The sequence below is a fragment of the Hyaena hyaena genome, unplaced genomic scaffold (assembly GCF_003009895.1).
Source record: "Hyaena hyaena isolate Hyena2069 unplaced genomic scaffold, ASM300989v1 scaffold_839, whole genome shotgun sequence".
In the NCBI taxonomy this organism is placed as follows: domain Eukaryota; kingdom Metazoa; phylum Chordata; class Mammalia; order Carnivora; family Hyaenidae; genus Hyaena; species Hyaena hyaena.
The window spans coordinates 599,966-619,183 of NW_024081463.1; the positions used below are offsets into that span (position 1 = coordinate 599,966).

The 19,218-nt window shown below is 40.9% G+C and overlaps 1 protein-coding gene across 1 annotated transcript in view; it reads right to left on the reverse strand.

Moving 5' to 3' along the window:
- Positions 1 to 504: 504 nt before the first annotated feature.
- The window catches only part of EFHB (EF-hand domain family member B), a 52,879-nt gene continuing 34,165 nt past the window's right edge, over positions 505 to 19,218 (reverse strand). The window contains exons 9-13 of the mRNA XM_039219713.1: positions 16,686 to 16,840; positions 10,468 to 10,675; positions 6,841 to 7,053; positions 4,271 to 4,452; positions 505 to 838 (exon numbers count right to left, since the gene is read on the reverse strand). Of these exons, the coding sequence (XP_039075644.1) occupies positions 665 to 838; positions 4,271 to 4,452; positions 6,841 to 7,053; positions 10,468 to 10,675; positions 16,686 to 16,840 (932 nt within the window). The 3' untranslated portion in view covers positions 505 to 664. The remainder of the gene's footprint in view (positions 839 to 4,270; positions 4,453 to 6,840; positions 7,054 to 10,467; positions 10,676 to 16,685; positions 16,841 to 19,218) is intronic.

A 19,218-nucleotide genomic window follows, 5' to 3' on the forward strand; every position in this document is an offset into this window, starting at 1 on the left:
GAACTCATTCTTTTTTCATGGCTGAGTAATACTTTTGTATACCACATCTTCTTTATCCATTCATCAGTTGATAGACACTTGGGCTCTTTCCATAATTTGGCTATTGCTGCTATAAATGGCCATAGGAATATATTAAAAGTAATGGCTACCATGCATTGTCGGAACTCCAGCTTTTGTTCTCCAAATTTTGCTCCTTGTGTGTGCTTGTTTTCCTCAGATGCTAACACGGATTGAAAGCTAGCTAAGCTTACATTCTGTCATAGTGACACCTCAAGAGAAAAATAACAAAAGGTTGAAGGCAAAATTTTGTCAACCTAGTATCACAAACTAGACTTTGAATTTCATTCAACCAACTAAAATGCATAGACTTCTTAAGCATTTATCTACAATGCTTTCATTACAAATGTCTATATCATTCTGAACTAGGCCTTTGGTGAGATGAAAGGTTAACTCTAAGTGTTCATCAAGTTCTTCGGTGTTTTACAGAAAACAATAAAATTAACCTTAAAATCCCAAATCAAATTTATTAGAAACACACACAGACATTTAAGTCCTCCTACAGTGACTGCTGAAATCTAACATATCTAAAACCAGAATGGGCTGAACATTTTAATGGACACAGATATAACAATTCTTTTGTTTAAATGAATGAACTCCGAAAATATCACATGGTTGTTTTACACTTGATCCGGTCTGCATGCTGTAGCTCATCCAGAACATTTCTGATAGTCTCAATGGAAACTTCTCCTCTGTGATGCTTTTTTGATGCAAGATTCCATACATTTTCAAATTCTTCATCAGAAAGCTTGACACCAATGTTACATAATATCTCTGCAATCTAGGGGAAAAAATGAAAGTCAGACTGAGATTTGTGTTTTTAAATTTGTATTTTTTTTTTAATATATTAAATTTTTTTTAATGTTTTTTTTTTATTTATTTCTATGAGAGAGAGAGACAGCATGAGCAGGGGAGGGTCAGAGAGAGAGGGAGTCACAGACTCTGAAACAGGTTCCAGGCTCTGAGCTGGCAGTCAGCACAGAGCCCGATGCGGGGCTCGAACTCACGAGCCGCGAGATCATGACCTGAGTGAAAGTCGGACGCTTAACCGACTAAGCCACCCAGGCGCCCCTTTAAATTTGTATTTTAACAATATCTTCAGAGCACCTGAGTGGCTCAGTCAGTTAAGTGTTCAACTCTTGATTTCAGCTCAGGTCATGATCTCATGGTTAGGGAGTTTGAGCCCTACATCAGGCTCTGTGCTGATAGCATGGAGCCTGCTTGGGATTCTCTCTCCTCTCTCTCCCCGCCCTTCCCCTACTCTGTCTCTCTCTCTTTCAAAAGAAATAAAATTTTTAAAAAATATATCTTTATAAGACCTAAGAGTATGAGTATCCCCCAAAAAAGGTGTGTGCCCCCAAAAAACACATGTGTGTGTATGGGTGTACCTATTACATGTAATAATAAGCAGATATCGAAATTCCAATACTTTCAGTTCAGGAATCATTTTGTTACTACGAATATGACAGTGGGGCACCTGGGTGGCTCAGTCGGTTAAGCATCCGACTCTCAGTTTCTGCTCAGGTCATGATCTCATGGCTAGTGAGTTCAAGCCCCATGTTGGGCTCTGTGCTGACAGTGCGGAGCCTGCTTGGGATTGTCTCTCTCTCTCTCTCTGCCCCTCCTCCACTCACACTCTAACTCTCTCTCAAGATAAATAAACATTAATACAAATAAGACAGTCTTCACCTCTACTCACCCATATATAAAATTACTTTCAAATCTTTAAGTGTTTCTGGTTAGTTTAAAGGGAAGAAGCCAAATTCAAGCAGAAAGAGTAAAAAGTTAAAGATAGAAAACACATTGGATTTACATTCCATCTCACTCACTTCTTGTCACTAGGATTTTGTGTATGTGTTCATGCCCCTTGAAAATTAGTTTCCCTTCTCTAAAATAGGATCATTTATAAAATGCCCCTAAATGGCCTGTTATAAACTTTATAGTTGTGGATATGCAAATGCCAGAGAGATACAGCATGCATGAACAACTGAGCAAACTAAAATCTGAATATATATGAAAACCAGCAAACTTTGGTTATTAGCAATCTCTCTGCAATGATAATTATTAAGGGAAAACATAGTTTTTATGTCCCAGGGAAAATATAAGGAAGGAAAGATAAGAACTAGCAGTGGAAAGAAATGTTAGAATGAGTAGAAGAAATAAAAGATTTGGAAAAAATTAAATATAAAAGAGGAAAAACATTTACTGTGAAGCACACAGGAAAAAAAATAAAGCAGGGGTGCCTGGGTGGCTCAGTCAGTTGAGTGTCTGACTTCAGCTCAGGTCATGATCTCGTGGTTTGTGGGTTCGAGCCCCACATCAGGTTCTGTGCTGGCAGCTCAGAGCCTGGAGCCTGTTTTGGATTCTGTGTCTCCCTCTCTCTCTGACCCTCCCTCGCTCATGTTCTGTCTCTCCCTGTCTCAAAAATAAATAAACTATTAAAAATTTTTTTGGGGCGCCTGGGTGGCTTAGTCGGTTAATCGTCCGACTTTCGCTTAGGTCATGATCTCGCAGTTCGTGGGTTCGAGCCCCGCGTCGGGCTCTGTGCTGACTGCCAGCTCAGAGCCTGGAGCCTGTTTCAGTCTGTGACTCCCTCTCTCTCTCTGACCCTCCCCTGCTCACGCTGTCTCTCTCTCTCTCCTAGAAATAAATAAAACATTAAAAAAAAAATTTTTTTTAAATAAAGCAAAGAGGGAAATGGAAAGAAAGGTTAGACAGTGAATAGGAAAGCCAAAGAAAGGGAAGAGTTGCAGAATACATCTATTAAATGGAATCTTAACAATTTAAAGATCCTGGAGAAATGATGTGCCCTCGTGGGAAATTAACCATATGATCAGATACACTTGAAATTCAGAAGAGCTGCTGGCAGCTGCCGTCGTACAGCAAAAAACACCTCAGTGCCCCTGTGCAGAGCGCCATTCCCCCCTGCCCCACCCTCAACGGCAGGTAAGGAGTGAACTCCTGAAGGGGCCTCCTCCTCCGCTTCCTTTCCCCTCCTCAGGAAGCATCCCTCCCTTAGGACCCCATTCCATTGTTAATACACGAATTAGCTGATCTTTCCAGAAACCCATCCATTCTCAAGTTAGTATTATCACTCCAACCACGCATTTGGGTTTTTTTTTTTTTTTTCCAAATGGGTGAGACTAAGGATGCCTTCCCAGTTTAAAAAATTTTAGGCATCATGCAACAAGCAGGAGATTTTTGTTTCTTTCGGCAACCCTGAACTTCTATTTCATAGGACCTTTAGAGTAATTAAGGGAAGTGAAAACACAGTCTGGGGGTGTCCCTTCTCTGATGCCCCAGGGGTGGTCCCAAAGGCCAGCCAGAAGGCCTCGCCTCTGAGTTTCTCCCTTCCTCTGTCCCCTGCTTCAGTGGGGATGAATTGTTGGAATGAATGTTATAATCAAGGTAGGAGTTAGTAAATTTTCAAACATCAACCCTTTATCTGAAGTCCCAGAAGGCATCATATGTCTACATGTCTCCTCAAATCATTCCTAGCTCTGGATATGAGACAAGAAGCAGTTGTGCCCTAGATTTCATGCTGCCTTCCACGAGTGCAGATCAACACAGGCTGACCATGTGTTGCTATTAATCTTTGGCCCTTGGAACCCCAGTGGCTATTCTGATCCAGCTGGTCACTCCTGTTTTCTAATCCACCTAGGAAGAAAGTCACCTGAAATATGAGCACCATGTTTTCTAACAAACAAACAAAACAGAAACAAGATACATGGCTGACAAAGGACATGGCAACAGGACAGACTATTTTAAATTAGTGCTTTCCCAGATAATCTATGACATAAGACAGCAGTACATAAGGAGGGTGGCAGGGGGCCTTCTCATACCTACTCTTCGGTTTTGGAGATATAAAACCACGAGATACTTACACAAGGAAGGGATCGATCCCTTTTGATTGAGTCCCTTAGGAAAACATTTTTCTTTTTATACATAGGTCCTAGTGGATGTGTGATATGAATGTAACGTTTCCTATCACAGAGGAAACTCTGCTTCAAGAATTGTACCAAAATGTCACAACCAAACTGAACAACATCCTTAAGAATCCTCTATTCGGGGATCCTGATGACTTTTGTAGTATAAAACCTCAACATTTTACAAGTTTAAAATCAAGTAGTTGTTGATAAATAAGCATTTTCATCTTTGTGTGTTTATGTGAAGTTTACATGTCTTTCAACTCTTTTGAAATAATACACTCTACCTCTTTTTTGGATCTTGTCTTGAAGAAGTCTCTTTCAAACACTCCTTTCTGGCCAAAGACAGTAGGATGTAGTAATGAGTAGGCATTGCCCTCTTCACCATAATTAGTTCTATCACTGATGCGACGAATTCGGGGGGCAGGGATATCAGACCGAACGGTTGGAACACCATAGATGGGATAACCTAGGACATCAATGAGAGAGGAAGACAGACATCCTAAAACCAAGATATACAATACGGTAGCCACCAGCCACCTGTTGCTACTGAGTACACACTTGAAATGGGGCTAGTCTGGGGTGCCTGGGTGGCTCAGTCCAGAAGCATCTGACTCTTGATTTCGGCGCACATCATGATCTCACATTGTGAGAGATTGGGCCCTGCATTGGACTCCGCATGCTTGAGATTCTCTCTCTACCCCTCCCTCTGCCCCTGCCTTGTTTGCATGCATGTGCTCTCACTCTCTCTCAAAAAATAAAAAATAAATATTAAATATTAAAAAAAAAAAGATACGGGGCTAGTCCAAGCTGAGATATGATGTTAAGTGTAAAATGCATACTGAATTTCAAAGATGTAGTACCCAAAAAAGGTGAAATATTTAATCATTTTATATTGATAACTTGTTGAAAAGATATTTGGGAGATCTATGTATTATATTATATATAAAGTATATATACTATTAAAATTAATTAATTTCATCCTTTCTTTTTCTTTTTTTTTTTTTTTTTTTGAGAGAGAGAGAGCACAAGCAGGGAAGGGGCAGAGAGAGAGGAGGACAGAGGATCCAAAGCGGGCTCCGCACTGAGAGCAGTGAGCCCGATGCAGGGCTTAAGCTCACAAACTGTGAGATCACGACCTGAGCCAAAGTTGTGTATTCAACCGACTGAGCAACCCAAGAATGCCTCACTTGTTTTTTTCTTTTTTTTTTTCTTTTGCATTTATTTATTTTTGAGAGACAGAGTAAGACAGAGCATGAGTTGGGGAGGGGCAGAGAGAAAAGGAGACACAGAATCTGAAACAGGCTCCAGGTTCTGAGCTGTCGGCACAGAGCCTGATATGGGGCTCGAACCCACAAACCATGAAAATCATGACCTGAGCTGAAGTCAGATACTCAACCAACTGAGCCACTCAGGAGCCCCTCACCTGTTTTTTTCTTAGTGTGACTGCTAAAATTTATTAAATACATTTAACACAAATTATATTTTTATCGGACAGCACTACTCTAATGGGGGTAGAAGATCTCAGTACACCAGAATATACAGTATATCTTAAAAATTCAGTTAAAAAAAATATGTAAATCCTTAGTCATGTCCTTAGTCTAAGGAAGTGATCTTGACCCACAGTCTTTTTAACTAACCAAGAGTTATCATGCTCAATATTAAGATAATGAGGTGTTATGAGTTGAACTATGCTCTCCTCAGATTTATATGTTAAAATCCTGACCACCAGCAGTACCTCAGCACGTGACCTTATTTAAAAACAGAGTCATTGTCGGGTGCCTGGCTGGCCCAGTCGGTATAGCATGAGACTCTTGATCTTGGGGCTGTAAGTTAGAGCCCCATATTGGGTGTAGAGACTACTTAAAAAATTTTAGGGGCTCCTGGGTGGCTCAGTTGGTTAAGCATCCCACTTTGGCTCAGGTGGGTTTGAGCCCAACATCAGGCTCTGTGCTGACTTCTTGGAGCCTAGAGCCTGCTTTGGATTCTGTGTCTCCCTCTATCCCTGCCTCTCCCCTGCTCTTGCTCTGTCTTTCTCTCTCTCTCTCAAAAATAAGCATAAAAAAAAGAAAGAAAGCAAGCAAGCAAGCAAGCTTAAAAAAATAGTCACTGTATTTGTAATTAATTAAGATGAGGTCATACTGGAGTAGAGTCGGGTACTCATCCAGTGTGAGGGGGGTCCTTGTTAAAGGGGACATTTGGACACAAACTCACACAGGAGAACACCACGTGAGGGTGAGGGCAGAGATCAGGGTGATGCAGCAGAGGCCAAGGGACACCAAAGATTGTCAGAATCTAGGAGAGGAGCCAGGGACAGATTCTCCCTCACAGCTCTGGAAGGAACCAAGCCCCTCCAATACCCTGGCCTCAGACTTTCAGCCTCCAGAGCCGTAAGACGATAAATCTGCTGTCTGAGCCATCCAGTTTGCGCAACTTGTTACGGCAGCCCTAGCAAACTAACAGATAGGGAATGAAGATACAGAGAAGAGTTTTGCGAAAGCTCTTCAAATATTTGGGGGCAAATCAGTTTGTAGGTAAGAATCACATGGCTTATATGTCTCCTAATAGTTGGCAAAGTCCGAGCAATATTCAATGTTCTGATCATCATAGATTGATCATAGATCAATTTCATTAGTATTGAGAGAATCATATTACTTGGGTCATCATTAACAATAGTTCAGTTCACCCTACATTCATTGAGGCCCCTTGGATACTTCAAATACAGAACTGAATGAAAGGCCTTAGGCTTTGAGAAACAGCCTAATGAAGATAAGAGACTGGGGAAAATACAAGGACAAAGAACACTTCAATGTTCACTGATCTTTTTAGAACCCAGCAAATACCATGACACACTCACAAAGAGAAGGAACAGCTCCTACAACCGCATTGATCTCAGAAGAAGTTGTTGTATAGTGATTAGAAACTTTATCACTTGGCCTCAGAAGTGTCCGGAGAGTCTTTTCTGAGCTCCCTGGTTCTTTTAAGATAATATCTTCTGGCTTTATCAGGAGAGTTGGTTCAGATTCTTCAACATTAGCCTCGGCAGGGTTTGCACAATCCAGTTTTCTACCTTTAAGCAAAGAGAGAAAAGGGAAAGGAAAAAAAAGTACAGGAAGAAATTACTACTTGGTGCTTGCTGCTCTATAGCAAAATCCATTTCCCTGGCTAGTCCCTCCCTGCTGGTGGAAGCAGAGACTGGGCTAGTGGAAACCCTCCACTGAGGCCAGCATCCCACTGTGGGAGAGCAAGGGCAGGCCAATGTCATATACCAGGAAATAGCAATGTGGCCTAAGGTTTCTTCTTGCCACTCCACTCGCTTTACTCTAGAATAAAGCTTTTTTTTTTTTTAATGTTTTATTTATTTTTGAGAGAGAGATAGAGACAGCGTGAGCAGGGGAGGGTCAGAGAGAGAGGGAGACACAGAATCTGAAGACAGGCTCCAGGCTCTGAGCTAACTGTCAGCACAAAGCCCGATGCAGGGCTCGAACCCACAAACCATGAGATCATGACCTGAGCCAAAGTCGGATGCTTAACCCACTGAGCCACCCAGGCACCCCTAGAATAAAGCTTTTAAATTTGAGAGACCAAATGAAACCGTGAAGCCTATTTCTCCTTTAAAAAAAAAAATAGCTTATTTTCATATTTAACTTGAACTACAGGATTACCAGAGTTGTTTCCAGAGTTCTACCCCAAGGAGGGAGGGGAAAAGACAGGTTGAAGTTGTAAATTCCACACATACCTGATGGTGGCAGGGAGCCCCACATATTGCAACATTTGGACTGGCAGTGAGAACACAGTGTGAGCTCAAGAACCGATTATATAAATAACCCTCCTCACATCGGTGTATAAAAGAAAACCCTGAAGTAAAATTCAAATGCTAAGACTCTGTCCTTTTGAAGGTTTGTTTTGCTGAGTTATTCTGAAATTTAGGAGTAAATCCCTGACACAGCTTTTTCACAGAACTGGTAGCTACACAGCTAGCACTAGAGGGCGCTGTGGTCTTTCAATTTCTAGTCGAACTCTCAGCGTTCTGGGAAGGCCCAGAACAACTGGCCCAGACAACAAGGGTTGCAAAGGCAAATGGTACCCCAGTATCAGACTGGGGTGGGAACCATGGCACACCAGAAAAGACATGCCTATCTAAAGTCTGCAGCCCCTATTCAGCTCCTGCCGGTCGTTGCCACAAACACGCTCAGGCCTTGTGTTCCAAAACCTCTAATCCCTTCCTGCACCCCTCAAAAGGCAGAAATCTGGACAAAGTATGAGAAACCGTTTCTCAGAAAACTGTTTGAAAGCCGCTGCCTTATTAACTAACTGGAATTTAAATAAAAATTTGAAAAGGAAAAAAAAGGTAATAAAAAATAATAAACAAAAAATAGTAACTGAAAGAAAGAGGAAAAGAAAGAAAGCCACTACTTTAGAACACTCACCTCTTTTCCTCTAGAAGTCAACAGTAAGATAGAATTTGATCTAAGAAAATTCCTGGCAGGGGCACCTGGGTGGCTTGGTCAGTTGAAACTCAGTTGAAACTCTTGATTTCAGCTCAGATCGTGATCTCAGGGGTTGTGGAATCAAGACCCACATCAGGCTCTGCACTGAGGCACAGAGCCTGATTAAGCCTCTCTCCCTCTACCTCTGCCCCTTTTCTCCCCAATCCCCCACTCACCTGTGCTCACATTCTCTAAAAAAAATAAAAAATTAAAAAACTCCTGGCAAAATATTCCTGAGCCTCTTCTGACTAAACCACTGGCCACTATCTTAGAAGATTCAGAGAAGATGAAAAATCTCAAGGACTCCATTGAAAATGGTTGATGAAGTCAGAACCCAAAAACCAAGAACAATTTGAAAATCTGGTTTGACAACAGGCTTCTGCCTTCCCCCACTACTTCATGAGTTGTGCCAAGAAGAAAATATATCTATCACTCCTTTGTATCTCTGAGAAGATGAGGGTAGAACTGTTTTCTGTAACATCTTCAGTAGGTAGAGAGGAACTTCCTACTTTCCTCGTGGTTAGAATAGAAAGGCCATCTCAGAAACCCATAAGGGGTCACATCGTCAATAAAGCCCCAAATTTGGCTTTGGCCTTTCAGGAAGGCATGATCCAGAAATAAAAGTGAAAACAGTAATAATTTCATTTTTTAGAGAAAAATATTCCAAGAGGAGATAAAAAATGTAAACAGTCTTTTAAAAAAGTTAATCTTCCTTAATAATCAAGATTTGAACCTTAAAGCAAACAAGGTATCATAATACCAAGTAAATTATAAGAATGTTTGAAAGAATACTCAGTGGTAGCAAATTTAGGGTCAAACCTCAAAGATTTTGCTGATAAAATTGCAGACTGGTACAATCATTTAGGAAAGCAAAATGAAAATAGAGTTACTTCTGGGACGATAATAACATTCATAAGAAATGAGATATAATTAGAAACAAAGCTTTTTGAGTGTTACCAATGTTACTTTCAAAATATCTGGAAATAACCTAAGTTTCAAAGAGTGAGGAAATGGCTTAGTAATTCATAATATATAGGCATGAGGGAACTGAAAATGAAATTTACACAAAAGTTTACCATAAAACTATTTCTTAATTCCATAGAAATTTGAAAGCCAAATTTTAAAAAGCCAAATAAAAATGGTACATTCACTGTGATTTTAGCTACATTTAGAATATATGCATATGTCCATATCAATACATGGTTATTGATGGAGGAAGTCAATGTGGAAACATGAAAATATTTGAATAAAGGTCAAGATTATGTTTTTATTTTATTTTTTTTTTTTACAAAATGTAAAAGAATAAGTGTTCTTCGTATAGGAGGTTTAGGAGGAACTTAACGGAGGACCATGGGTGAGAAGAAGGGGGAAAATAGTGGGGAAGAGGGAGGGAGGCAAACCATGAGAGACTCTTGAATACTGAGAACAAACTGAGGGCTGATGGGGGTGGGGGAGGGGAAGAGGGGTCGTGGGCATAGAGGAGGGCACTTGTGGGGATGAGCACTGGGTGTTATATGGAAACCAACTTGACACTAAACTATTAAAAAAATTTTAAAAAAAAGAATAAGTGTTCTTAGGTCAAAGTCTATTTTCCTGTTGACTTTTCCTGGGGGAGCGGAGGTAAGACAATGGTTTTCAAACAGCTTTCTGAGGAACTGTCTTTCATGTTTTGGGTGTCTGTGTAAACTGCTTTGCTTTTAATTGCTTTCTTTTGAATGTGCAATACATAGTTCCAAATTCAAAAGATACAAACACAAAGATTAAAATGTGAGTCTTGCTGCTACTGTGTCCCTTAGCTACCTGGTTCCCCTTAAATGTCATCAAACTCTTTTCTGTCCTTCCCCAGGTATTCTATGCATAAACAAGCAAATCATATGTATATATGTGCATATTTTTAAATATATAATACCAAAGTTGAAAAGAGTCAAGCTCCTGGAAAACTGAAAACATACAAGTCTATTTAAGAAGTTAGCCAACCTTCAAAAATGAAATACCTTTAATAATGACCCTCTCTTCATACTCTTTCAGAGGCATTTTATCTTTCCAGTTAAGAAAATTCGCAAACTCTAGGTAGTTAATCAGCCCATCTTTATCCACATCACAGTAGTCAAATAGCCGGTCCAGGAGCTGCTCATCTAAGTGCAAGCTGACCTGAGCACAGGCCTCCCGCAGCTCAGCTTTATCTATCGCCCCATCTCCATTCTGTTAGACACAAAGCAGAAACAGATGAAGCAGGCATCATCGCTAAGAGCAGAGTAGGCAACATCTATTATTTCATTTAAAGGAAAAAAAAAGATCTGTCACATAAATTCAAAGAATTGATCTTATTTTTTCACAAAAGAGCGGTCAGTTATTAAGAGAAGTCCTCACTGTGTCGTCCTAAAAGTGCACGGTAATTTCAACCCTGGTTGGAGCAGGGTGTGCCTCAGAATTTTTGCTCAGTCTATTTTATTATTTTTTACTTTTTTATTTATTTCTGAGAGAGAGAGGGAGACACAGAATCCGAAGCAGGTTCCAGGCTCTAAGCTGTCAACACAGAGCCCGACGCAGGGCTCAAACCCACAAACTGTGAGATCATGACCTGAGCCGAAGTCGGACGCTTAACCGGCCGAGCCGCCCAGGTACCCCGCTCATTCTATTTTAATAATTTTTCTCCCAGATAATGTTTTTCTTTAAATCGTGCTGTGGTAGGGCAGGTGTAACCGTGATTTGTGCCTGACATTTCATTTGACCAACAGTGTGTACTTTTGACAGGTTTCCCATGCTTTCAAAGTTTTTAACACCTCTGGTGTCCCAACTGAGAACTAAATGGTCCTCCACTCCATTGTCTGGGATTGAGGGGAAATGGGAGACGTCATTGTAGGCCAAGTACCTGGTGGTACAGCAGACAGTTGCCTGCTGGCTGTTAACATTCCTATGGACGAGAGGGACATGCTACCAATCTGGCCCATTATAACAACTAGCACTAAGACTCATCCTGGTAGGGGAAGCGGGGAAGTTCCACCTTCTTCCAGACAACAGTTAAAGACAGGAATACCTACATTGTGCTAGTTGATTCACTTGGGAAATAAAAGGCAGAGCACATAATGCTTGTTAAGGAGGAACGGTAAGAGGGTAAAAGCGGAGGCGTCTTAGGGCTTTGGAGACTCCTCCTGGAGTCTATTGAACCTTAAGTTCATTTGGAGAGGATAGTAAAAGGTGTGAGTATTTTTGCAGTGGGTCCTAGCTGCTATAAAGGAGCTGTGGCCCTTTCAGAGAAATTTCCCGGAGACAAACTCCCAAGAGATGATAAATGACTCATTGACTAGTATTCAGCTCTAATGCTCAGGATTGGGTTTACAATGCTGGTGACAGGTGATCCCTGGAGAATGAGGAACTGACAAATGAACTCTAGATAAAGTACTGCAGTCAGATCCCTAGTCCTAGAAAACATCCCTGATGCTTATGTTGAAAAAGAATGAGAATTTAAAACATATTATGTTGACAAGGGGGCTGTAACTTCCCTGGATTCAAGTAGACTACTTTGTAAAAATCTCTGCTGCAAGCCCAAGTCAAACAAAAATGCAAACCCCATAGCCCTAGCTGGAGAGCTATGTAGGATATGGCTGTTAAACCAAAACTGAAACAGCTGGTGCCAACACTGATGACTTCATTGCCCAATACAGGGATTTGTGCGCATGGAAAACTTGGGTGGTTCGTTTCATTGAGCTGTGTACCACTCAAAACTCAAAGTAAATGTTTGCTACTCACCAGGTAGTGACTCACTCTCTCCCTCTGCACCTTTGATTCCTCCCCCCTCCATGCCCCAACCTCAATTGCTCTAAGCAGAAAGATGACTAGATGTGGGACCAAGGTCTCCCTGTCCCCAAGGGAGATCTAATGCCACATTCACGTGTTCAAGTAAACTGCCTAACTTCAGAGGGACAAAGTCTCAGACTTTTATGGCCTCTTTGGAGTGCCAAAGTCATCATCCTACTCAGTCTCTAGGGGGAGGAGATGTCTGGATTCGGCGAGTGGGGTGTGGGTGGGGTTTGCTCCAAGTGGGGAAGGAAAGCTAGCAATATATAACTTCTGTAGCAGAATATACTATTCCATATAGCATAACTGGCACTGATGCTTTACATGTTTGTATTATGAACGAGCCACATGTAGAGGATGCCAGTATCTTTGGGGCCATAGAACCCTAATGACCCCTTTGAGTTACAAGTCTCTGTGACTAATGATTTTGACACTTAGAGCCTCTGGATCTGGTTTACTAATGTGCTGTGGTTTTAACCTCAACGAGAGCTATGGAGGATCAAAAATGGACAGTCTGTATACTCAGTGGGTGGAACTCAAGGCTATTCTCATTGCTCTGGCCAGTATTCCCCTTGATAAACCTGTTAGATTTTTATTAACTCTTGGACTATTGCCAATGGCCTGCTTGTTTGGTTTGCCATTTGGAAAACTACAGACTGGAAGATTAAAAACACTTCTTTTTGAGTCTGAAAACTGTGGCAACAAATCAGAGCTGCTGATTGAACCATGTGGGTAAGTCATTAGATGCCTATGATAAGGGTCCATTCTGTGCCCATTCTCAGACTGAAATCAAGCTCTGACTGAGCCTAAATCATCCATGTTGCCACTATTGCTTCCTGGGTCCACTGTTGTGCCAGACATGGTGACACACCGATCATTACAAAGAAAAACACTTCACGTTTCTTTCTGGAAGAGGCCACCACACCACATGCCTTACTTGTGACTCCTGCCCAAAGTTGGCCAATTTGTCTCATGGTAAGGGAGGACACCTCACAGTCAAGGCACTGCCCCCATGCTCCTGGCATGCTGAGTACATGGAACCTCTGTCCCCTCTCAGAACTACTGGTGCTGCATCACACAGTTGACACATTTTCAAGCTATGGAATTGCTATTCCAGTTCAATCAGCCAGCTCCAGGCATAAGAGTATGGCCCATGAAATCAATCTGAGTCATGTGTTTTGTGTTATGGACCATTTCAGCCTGACAATGGTGTGTCTTATAGCAAAAGTGTTATCAACAATGAGCTATTGGTCAAGGTATTCAGTGAACCTTTCCTACACCCAACCATCCATAGCCATCTGGTAAGACCAAGCTTTGGAATAACCTCCTCAAAAATTGTCTATCTTCCTCAGTAGCTTCTGGCTCATACAATGGGTCTCATCACTGAACACCACTGTCCCCAAAAAGGAATAATCTCATCTTAGCTACTTCCAGGGTAATACTTAGAATAAAAGGAGTTGGAATGATATACACCTATCTTGAAAATTTGGGACTCTGCTGTGACCACTCCTGGACATGATGAGTCTTTTCATTTCCCCTCTAGATTTTAATTTCTGAAATCGAAAGTCTACACATAATCTGGAGTAATGTTTGATGTACAGTGAGAGTTCAATAAAATAACAGAATTAATTCTCTAAGTCAAGAAAATTCATTCAGGAAATCGCGGCTTGTTTGTTCTGTTTTGTTTTGTGGTTTTCATTAAACTAAATCTGGGCATTCAATAATATAAGACTCAAATAATCAAAAATTATCCTACAGCTGTACTAGGAAGACCCATATCTTATTAGCCTCTCTGAAAAAAAAAGCTCCTCAAGGACACCGAGCACTACATTGTGCATATTAAAAGTTAACTACTTAAAAGGTACATCAACATTAAATAATTCTCAGTGAGTTCCTCTCTGCTTAATTTAATTTTATCATAAAGAATGTGCCTGGTGGTTCACCAAGATAATCAACAGCTATTAAGGTGATCGTCTTGCCTATAATTACATTTAAAATGAAGAATTTTTAAAAAGCAGAGCACCATGTATTGTGGTAGGTTTTCCGATTTGTACCACTGCAGTCTAAATTCACCCCGCTATCAGCTTTGTAAGATACTTGTATTTGATAGCACTGCTAGGAATTTACCCAAGGGATACAGAAATGCTGAGGCATAGGAGCACATGTACCCTAATGTTCATAGCAGCACTCTCCACAATAGCTAAAACATGGAAAGAGCCTAAGTGTCCATCAACAGATGAATGGATCAAGAAGATGTGGTTTATCTATACCATGGAATACTACATGGCAATGAGAAAGTATGAAATCTGGCCATGTGTAGCAACATGGATGGACCTTGAGGGTGTTATGCTGAGCGAAATAAGTCAGGCAGAGAAAGACAAATATCATATGTGTGCACGTATAGGAGGATTAGGAGGAACTTAACAGAGGACCAACTGGGAGAAGAAGGGGGGAAATGGTGGGGGAAAGGGAGAGAGGCAAACCATGAGAGACTCTTGAATGCTGACAAAAACTGAGGACTGATGGATGGGGGGGGGAGGAGGGATGGGCATGGAGGAGGGCACTTGTGGGGATGAGCACTGGGTGTTATGTGGAAACTAATTTGACAATAAACTATTTGTAAAAAAAAAATAAATAAATAAAGTAAAACATATGTTTACCATATAAAAAAAAGATACTTGTATTTGAGTAAAACTTAAAATGTACTTATTTTAGCTTACATATTTTAATTCTGAAGATTCATTTTTAATTACCTGTGAATAGCAATTGGTCTCTATTAGAAACCAGAGAAACAGTTGAATGCTTACATTTTCTTTTAAACACAACTTTGCGAGACATGCAGTGGGTGACTGATTGGTATTTGTCCCTACGTAATTGGCACAAACATAAATGAGATAGTTAACCCACTTTTTATTCATCAGTATAACACAAGCACACAGACCCCTAATCTAAAAAACAAAACAAAAAAAGTGAATGGATTAAACTGAATAAGCCAACGAGTAATCAAGATGTTAAGATAAAAAATGTAAAGTGTAACTTTTCCAAAACTGTGCTCAACATTGTAAGGGAGATACAAACATTATCTTTTCTTTTTGAGATAAACTAAAATCATTCTTCTCGGTTTTTTTCTTCTCAAACCAAGATGATGATACGTTGCATCATTACAGATTTATTTATGAGGTTTTATTTGTTTACATTGGACTCATTCTAAAATAGTTTCAGGTTGCCTAGAAAAATAAGTACAATGAAACAGAGCCTGGAAAGTGAGGAAATCAGGGCAAAGAGAAAATAAAGATGGAATAAAATAAGAAGAAACTGGAATAAGAAGAGCACACAAGATGTATGCTGTAAGATCATGTTCACAAAACTAGATGTGTTTTGTTGAATTGGCTCTGAGCTTCCTGGAGGCCAAGTCAAAAAGCTATTCACAATCAATACAAAATCCATGCTGTTCATGAGGTAAAAACAAACCAGATACTTCAATGAAACACAATTATTTCCTTTAGAAAGACTGGATTTCTCTATGAAGAGGATGCATGTGACAAAAATAAATAACAGCCTCATCGGCACACTAATAAAATTGTGCTAGGTTTCACAAGAGATTTGCACAATAGTGTACCTTAGTAAGCTAAAGGCAGTGCAGCTTGGTAAAAACAATCCCATGATGGCTTAAAATGGTGTGAGGTTACTATGTAGCCCTAGACTGATCTGACTTTATCAAAGGATACAATTTAGAGTAGCTTGAAAACTGAATGATTTTATACTCTCAAAACTGAAACCACACCCCGCTTCCCTAGGGGAGAGACATTCTAAGTTTGACTTGGACCTTGACAGCACTCTGTGAACATACTCAGCTGTAGGTATAGATGACCTAGACCCCAGAAAATCTTCCCTGAGGATCTAGGTGCCACCCCGACCCCTTGACCCCAGTACACTACAGTTTAATCCACCATATCGGTTCTCAAATTGAATGTGTATCAAAATCACCTGCAGGGCTTGTTAAAACACTGTCCACAGGCCCCAACCCCAAGCTCCTGATACAGTAGGTCTGGGGTGGGCCTTAGATTGTGCATTACTAACAGGTTCCCAAGTGACCCTGACAATGATAAAAGAACCACACTTTGGTAACCACTGATCTACTCCAGGGGTCAGTAAACTTTTACTGTCAAGAGCCAACAAGTAAATATTTTAGGTTTTGCAAGCCATTCAGTCTCTGATGCATTATTCTGCATCTATAGTGCAAAAGCAGCCATAGAAAATATTCAAAATAAACTGGCATATAAAACTATTTACAAAAATAGGTGGTAGGCTGTATTTGACCCACAGGCCATAATGTGCTGACCCCTGATCTACACCAACCTGCCAGGATCAGTAAGCCCATGCATAGTCCTGAAAATTCTGTTCAACTACTGACCTTGTCATAGTGCCTGAAGGCTGCCAGCAAAGTGTCAAAGTTTTGGTAGTTAACTTTCTTCAAGTGATGTCGCACTGCTGCAATCAGGGCTCTCTGCCTATCCTTGCCGTGAAGATATTCACCAGGAAGTCTGTTATGGATGAGATCACCAGCTCCTATTAAAGAAGGGCAGAAAAAGTCCTTTATCTGAATTCAGGTAAAAGAATTTAAAGTCTGTCAATATTATTCCCATCCTAAAAGAGAGAAAGATCTAGCAACTTCTGTGAATGAAAAAACCTCATACCTAACTCTGATTCTATTATGCAGTGTGATAGAAAATCCTTGTATAGGAGGGAGACAAAAACAGAAGAGACTCTTAAATACAGAGAACAAACTGAGGGTGACTAGAGGGATTGTGGGTGGGAGGATGGCTAAATGGGTAAAGGCATCAAGAAAGACACTTGCTGGGATGAGCACTGGGTGTTATACATAGGGGATGAGTCACTGGAATCTACTCCTGAAATCATTACTGTACTACATGCTAACTAACATGGATATAAATTTAAAAATTAATAACTTAAAAAAAAGAGAATCCTTGTATATAAAAAGGTACATAATTGATAAAACCGAATACTTCTGTTTTATGTGACTTCTCTGCTCAATGAAAAAGTTCTGACAAAATGAATGCAGGGGGAGGGGATTCATCAGCCCTGCTAGGCTGTCTTTCCTCAGATAGTGAAGCCCTTGCCTGTCTGCCTCTTAGCAAACATTTGTCTACAATGCTGAGGGTCTGAAAGTGGGGCAGAGTCCATATGGGGCCACTCTACGTCCCTTGAAGCTGACTAAACCCCTGGGATCCCTCGTAAAAACAGAACTCAAATTCCCTACTCCTTTCTAATAGGAATTTTCAGTCTGTCTTCATTCTGTATTATCAAGTGTCCATTTCTCAGCCCTGCTTCCCCAGTATAATCACCTGCACAGGAGACCAGCCCTCATCACAATTCCATTAACTGAGTCCTGATCCACAATCCCCTCAGTAATCTGGAAGTAATAAAGTCTGCAATCCACCTATCACATGCCCCCCATCCCCACCTGCCCCAGACCTGGCCCTTGCTTTCATTTATCCTTCATAACTTCCCCATATTATGACTCAAAGAAAGTACAAACATACACATCACCTATAAGCCCCATTCCTTCTCAGTCTCTATTGGAAAACATTCCTTGGATGTTAACGGTGACAGAGATCAGACTAGAGGTGACCTCGTTGCTTCAGATGTGATGGTTTGGTGGATGTCACCAGAAGGAACCTTTTGCCTCAGTTCATTTTCCCCTGGCCTATACCCCTCCCTTCCTGCTATCTTGGGACAAGGTCATGTTGGCAGTTGACTGTCACATCCTAAATGGAATCATTTAAATCACTACATTAGTGCAGTTCACAGCAACTAACATTTATACCTACTTTATGTAAATCCCTATATTAGGCTCTGTCAAAGGTCTCTTTCAATAGGTACTCAGTGCACCTCTGAGATTCTTACTATAAAATCAGGAGCTAATCCCACCTACTCTGACAAAAGTCATATTTTTAAGGGTAGATATGTGTGAGAAGCCTATAGCCAATGCTGGTTCCAGGAACTTGGCAAGTGTCTCAGAACAAAGTCATCTAAAATGGAATCAGTTCTCATCAGACAACCATTTTCATGTGGGCAAAGCATAAGGAAGAAGGCTCCGTGAGAGGAGATAGTGACAGTGAAAGTGATTTTTGGCAAATAAGCATGGCTTCCTCTCCTCCTCCACATTCCTTCCCCCTGATATAAACCATTTGGGTGGCTCTTCTGTAAAATAAAGGTCCTCTTTCCTCCATAAGATGGCTCTTGGTTGAGTTTTTATCTTCAGAGGCCTTCCCTCTCCATTAACATCCAAAAATAACCATTTGAATGATTGTTTTTTCAAGTCCATCTGGTTTTGCCACTATACTCTTCACTAGGAGGTGTGACTCCTGGTGAGTGAGATATATGCTGATACCTTCTCCTGGCCTGGCCCTGAAAGAATATTCTATGAAGTTCATGTCAAAACACTTGAAATCACTCAAGAGTCATCTCTAAGGAGCTCAGATCAGGCGTACAAGTTCTGGCCCCGAGAGACCATGACCTCGCTACCATTCCATGGCCATCAGAAAAGTGAAACAAGCTCTTTAACTGTACTCTGCCTGCAACCAATTCCCATGATGCAGCCCTGTCCACTGGTCTTGGTTCTGGTGTGTTCTCAGAGCTGGGCACAACCCTTGCACACTTCCTGGAGGCATCTTAACATAACCAGTAACTCCAGGCCTTAGGGATGAGACATTATTTGTACATCTCCCTTTATTTCCATACTAAGTAAAAAGGAGAAATTCAGGCCCAGTAAAGAAATCAATAGGTCCCTACAAGCAGGAGCGTTCAATGCTACTCTTTGACCCCAACAATGGTCACAAAAGGTGAGAGCCTACAGTTAATCTGCGTCCATCCATAAACTCCAGAAAAAGTTCAGAGAGGACTTAACAGTCCCGTTTCACAGT